We start from the raw sequence: 6029 nt of genomic DNA, 5'->3' as shown, positions 1-6029 counted from the left end.
GTTATTTTTAATTTTAAGGACAAAGAAGCAAGTTCATTAGTGGAACTGAATTCTAAATTATTTTGCGCATCATATTTGAAACATTATTTGATTACAACATCTCATGTTTGTTGGTAAAAAAATATATTAATATGCCTGGAATAAATTACGTTTCTGTTGATATCCTAAAATATGTGGTATTTACATAATGTTGCCAAATTCAATTTTGTTATATTCGGTCTAAATTTTCTAGCAGATTTCAGAGCCTACTATAACTTTGTGCATATAGCTTCGTTCTTATGGTCTTCGTCTGTCTGTTCTTGGGGTCTGCTGATTATAGGTTTGATAACCGAATGTAGTTGTGCAGGATGTATATTTTTATGAATATGTTACGTATTGTGATATTGAAAGATTTACATTATCGGTTATGCCATTGATATATTTTCAGTCCATAAATTACATTTTTTAAACTAATAATACACATACGATGCGGCATATGGTGAATATACAGAATACGCAGAGGAATACACAGGAGCAGCTACGTAACTAGAATAGGCAAGAGGTGCATCGACGTACGCAGAGGAGTAGGCTACAGCAGGAGCAGCTACAACTGGAGCAGCTAAGAATTGAGCCTTTGGATCAGCTTTTGGTGCAGGCTTTGGTTCTGGAACTGGAGCAGGCTTTGGTTCTGGAGCTGGTCCAGCTACGGATAAAGCCAAAAGGGTAGCGATGAATACCTGAAATAAATGACACAAGGATATAATGACTGTATAGTAATTTCAAATATATGCGCAGTGACACCGCGCGAAATACGAATAGCTTAAAACCTAGTATATCACAGAAGTAAAAAACCTTAAGGACTTTGTAAGAAAGAGAAGAGTAGAATGAAACTATCAAAGAAGCAGGATGACAGTAAATAGAGAAATAAAGACGGCGAGACACGGTTACAGAATAGGAAGACGATAACTTAGTTAGAGGACCACGAAAATGATAAAACAAGTTTCTGGAAGCACATTAATAAGCAGAGTTTTGTTTATATAAAAAGAAAGACAAAGAAGTTTAATATTAAAATAAAGTAGTTCAAAGTTACAATATTATTGTGTATTCCAAGTAGGTATGTATTAATTACAAAAGTAAAATTCCAAAAGATAAAAGAGTAAAAGGGTAAAATAGATAATCAACAATAAATTAAAACAAAAGTAAAAAAAAAACAAAATTAAAAAATGACTTATTCAAGACAAAATATAGTGTTATGGTTTATGGTATTTTTATGACTACAAAGTTCTAGGATAATATCAGGGAAGAAACAAATCACCCGCTCAATTGAAAAGACCTGTCATGAAAAATGTTGGAGAAAGTACAGCAATGTAAAGCCAGCGCGTGATTTTTTTAATAATATTTGAAAACAGTGTTTTATACTCACCAATTTAAACATGTTGATTGTGTTTTTGATAAATTAGCTTTGCGAACTAATCGATTTTATCTGATAAACACCTCAAAACTTCTTGCATATTTATACTATATAAGTTGTTTCATACAATATAATACAAGTGGGATTATTAACCTTGTCAGATGTTTTAGCTATGCAGTTATCAAAGTTATTTAATATTAGCTGTTGCATTGTTAAATGACGATCAGAATATAAAGTATTGTTATGCATGATATTATGTCTAGGCCTAGGTCTTGGTCATAAATATTGATATTCTTTGAAAAAATATATTACTTCTTTATTGAAATATAATACTCGAACCTAACCCTCAAGATGGATACTACAATGCCTTACTACTTAGAATAAATGACAAATTTCGAAAAAAATGTGTGTTAATGAAAATATGATAAGAAACTTCAAAACTGCTTAACCATAGAATACGGGACCGTTTTTGTCAAACGTAAATACGGGACTATCGTAAATTTTACTGCTCCATAGGAAAAAGCCTTTATTTTTTACTTTGAATTTTTTATTCATTGTATAGAAAACAATTAAGATTCTTAGTATAAAAACAAAAACACAAAATTATGAAACAAACATATTTGGGAATTTTTAGAAACATAGGGTACAAATATCTCCTCGGTGTTCTCCGCAAATTGGCTTCTTGCACTTCTTGTAATAGTTGGTAGTCATGCGCCTTTTTTACTTGGACAGTAGAAACAAGGCTTCCTCCTCTTTTTCTGGGTCATATTTGCATCATCCCCTTTAGTTGAGGATTTCAGCTATGTCTTGGATAATATTTCGACGTAAACTTGCGGTGTTGTATCTGTTTATCGCCATGATTATGATTGCTCGCTGAGCCAGTGATATACAAATTGTGTATTATAGTCAGTTAACATATTTACAGTTTTGCCCTTATACGCTTACCAATCTCTTTTATTTCCTCATTTTTATTAATTTGGTTCAAATTTTTAACTTTATGTTTAGCGTGGTGTTTAACGGATAAATATTCTTGAGTTTTTCTGGTTTTTTTATGTGGCTTTTTTTAAACATCAAGACTAGTGTACAATAAATATATTATACACGGCTCACTAAAATAATTAGTTACGCCCCTGTACTACTGATTACTTAAAATTCAAGTAGTATTTATGTAACCTTTCTGGAAACTCCAGGTTATTGTTGAGACTCGCATTTGAACCCCTCGCCGGGGCAGATCGTCAAAAGCTTCCTAACGAGAATCATCTCTAATCTATCGACGCTCCCGCTATTCGTAAAAAGGCCGCATTTTACCGGCTTTTTTTGCTATCGTTTTATACCGCTCAGATAATTCAATCTGCTCAGTATTATCGACGATGATTTATTTAGCGTATTAGTGAGTGCCTTACAAATGAACCAAATGGATTATGGAATTCAATCAGAGCTCTGATGTGACACGTCATCAAGGAATAAAACTGTAAGTACTCTACATGTATGTGAACATAACTTATTAGTCGTGATACTGTATGCATTTTGAACCATATACCTCTCGTAGCAAATATTCTTTGTGCCATTTATGCAGATAATACTTTAAATTACATATGAAAAATCGTTATCTACTCTTAACCAGCTTACCTATGGGAATATACTCTATAACCGTACAATAAGTATAGGTTACTATTGTTAAGGATACTTTACGTATTGCCTAAACATTTCTGTTCCATCGAGCCGTATCATATTAATTATTTATTAATTAAATCCTCAAGGTCCTTCGTATTTGCATATTTTGATAATCTCTATTCTGAGAATAACGGTTTTTCATTTATAGTGTCTTTCTGTTGCATTTGGAAATTTCCAAGCCACGCCGCCCCGGCACAAAAATAAAATATTCCTCTCTTTCTGCACTCAAATTCTCAGTATTTAACCCAGCACGTCTCTACAATAGCTGGTAGGTTGTTAAGCCCGGTCTACACGTGCAATTTCAGAAACTACTTGCTTTGTTCAAATAAAGGAGTCGTTTTGTTTGTATGAAAAAATATTTGCATATATTACATTATTTTATTTTCGTAAATATATTTTTCTGTTTATAGTATACAAAAAGTGTACTCATTTCTTGGCTGATAGTACGGGTGTTATAATTTTAACATTGTTTGTTCAACCTTTTGATTTAAATTAAATTTATAATTTTGAATCCGATTAAGCCTGGTTCACAGGTTACAAAAATTATTAAAAATAATTTTGTTTTCTTGCATAAATTGTAAGTTTTTGCTACATTTAGCTTCGCTTAAGCTCATTTTACACTTCTAGAAAACTATAGAAAATAAATAATTGTTTTTTCCTTCAATTTAATTAATTTAAATACTTGTTAAGGGTGTCTCACACTTGCTGAAAAATACCCATTTTGGAAAATTGCATATATTTTGAAATTTTATAGTTTTGCATTTCATATACTAATCTGCGCTCATACAGGGTGATACTATTAAGCCAATCTCACACTATTAAACGTGTAATATATAATATATTGTACATATTCTCTCATTTTCGCATCGATTTATAGGTTTAGACATTTGCAAATAATCTATCTAATCTCACATTCTCGCAACATGGCTGACCGATCAAAATATAACCGACAGAGGCTCACCGCAAAACTTGATATAACCAAGTTGGCTGATTCGGTTCCCACAACTCTTAATTCTCTAAACAAATATAAAATTCGTGAAATAATTTCACAACTCAAACATTCTTACGGACTTTTCCGCGATGCTCAAAATGTGCTGGAGACGATCCCCGAGGAACCTACCCCCTCTACTGATTCCTCTGTGGTTTTTGATAAATATTTGGATACAATTTCTCTATTGGAAGAAAGGTTAGAGGTCATTGAAAGTTCTAATGTGACTGCTACCCCCTCCCTCCAATTTGACCCTAATTCTTCTCTAACCTCACAGTCTATGGCTAGGCAACGAACAGTAAACCTCCCTCGTATTCAGTTAAAACCATTTAGTGGCTTAGTTACTGAATACAATTCATTCATTGAGACCTTTGATACAATAATAGGATCTGATACTACATTAAGTGATCTGGAAAAACTCATTTACCTCAAAAGTTTTCTAACTTCCGAGCCTTTGACGCTTCTCGAGCATATCCCACTCACAGGTGACAATTACAAAATAGCCCGGGATAACCTGACACAAAGGTACGCCAACTCTAAATCGCTTATCAAAACTCTCATCTCTCAAATTCTTGATGCGCCTCCTATTTCTGGAAACGCAAATCACTCACAATTAAGAAATTTTCATACGGTCATGTCAAATAATTTCAAGGCCCTATTGAACTTGAATAGGCCCCCTTCAGATCTCTTGCATTTACTTCTCATACATATCGCTACTCAGAAACTCGACGCACCTACCATTAGGGCTCTTGAGTTCCAATCCGGTGGTAGCCAAGCTACCCCTGATTTTGTCCATTTTCTAGGGGAAATCGAGACACGCGTTGTTCATCTTGAGAATATTCAATCTCAATCAAAACCAAAATCGACTACTACTTCCAGACACTCTTTACACCTAGCCTCAGACACTTCTACCAGTAACCTTTCGCCTCGCTTAGGTCCTAAGAAATGTTCCTATTGCAACGACTCTCACTCGATCTACTCTTGTCCTCAGTTCAAGCAGTTGAATTCTAAAGAACGTTTTAGTTTTGTCAAACAAAATAAATTTTGTATTAATTGTCTTGGGTCTCACATGCTCGATCAGTGTAAATCCAAATTCTCTTGCATAGTTTGTAAATCTCGTCATCACACGTTGCTCCATTTCGACAAAACGGGTCATAGTAACCCTTCCGCGGCTGTTGGCCAACACAACTCAAATAATCATAATAAAACCGCTATCTCAAATAACTCCCATACACAGGGTAATTCACAACAGGGGCCCTCACATGTTAGAGCTCCTGAAACGGAAGTTAATCTTCAAAATTCGACTCCACATTCAATGGCTCTATCTGCAGCCTCGCTTGATAATCATTTGGTGTTATTAAGCACACTCCAGGTCTATCTTGTCGCTCCTAGCGGCAAGAGGGTCTTCGCAAAGGCACTTTTAGACTCGGCCTCACAGGTTTCATTTATTAGTGCTGACCTCGTAAAGGAACTGTCACTCACCACTAGAGATGGAAAATTACGGATCAATGGAATTAACTCCACCTCATCCTCGTCTCAATCTATTGTAGATACAACAATTTTCGCTGTCGCTAACGACGTTCCTTTTGACATCTCGTGCTCTGTACTCCCAAAGATAACAAATCCGCTTCCTCAAATTTCTATTTCGGCGAGCAAACTAAACATACCCTCAGAGATACCATTAGGTGATCCGATGTTCCATGTAACATCCCCAATTGGTATCCTGCTCGGTGCAGACCTGTATAACGATATCATTCAACCTGAAATAATTCGTTTGGGAAAAGGTCTTCCCGTTCTTCAACGCACTCTACTCGGGTACACGATATCAGGGTCAGTTCCAGACTTTGCTCTTAAGTCGAAAAATACTAAAAAGGCTTTGGAATTTTATTCAAACTCTCTCGTTACTTGTTGTTCTCATAACACTCCTTCCGCCGTAAATGAGCCGGTAGTGTCCAACGAGGAACTATCCGATCATTT

General features: G+C 35.0%; 1 protein-coding gene across 1 annotated transcript; it reads right to left on the bottom strand.

Moving 5' to 3' along the window:
* Positions 1-397: 397 nt before the first annotated feature.
* Positions 398-1532, bottom strand: LOC126885947 (neuropeptide-like 4). Its single transcript, XM_050652770.1, has 2 exons — positions 1403-1532; positions 398-716 (listed from the first exon to the last, which is right to left on the bottom strand). The coding sequence occupies exons 1-2, from the start codon at positions 1412-1414 to the stop codon at positions 450-452; spliced, it is 279 nt and encodes a 92-aa protein (XP_050508727.1). The 5' UTR covers positions 1415-1532; the 3' UTR covers positions 398-449.
* Positions 1533-6029: the final 4497 nt, after the last annotated feature.

Source organism: Diabrotica virgifera, chromosome 1 (assembly GCF_917563875.1).
Source record: "Diabrotica virgifera virgifera chromosome 1, PGI_DIABVI_V3a".
Taxonomy (NCBI): domain Eukaryota; kingdom Metazoa; phylum Arthropoda; class Insecta; order Coleoptera; family Chrysomelidae; genus Diabrotica; species Diabrotica virgifera.
The sequence above is the reverse complement of the archived record's forward strand: the minus strand, read 5'-3'. Positions and strand labels throughout refer to the sequence as shown.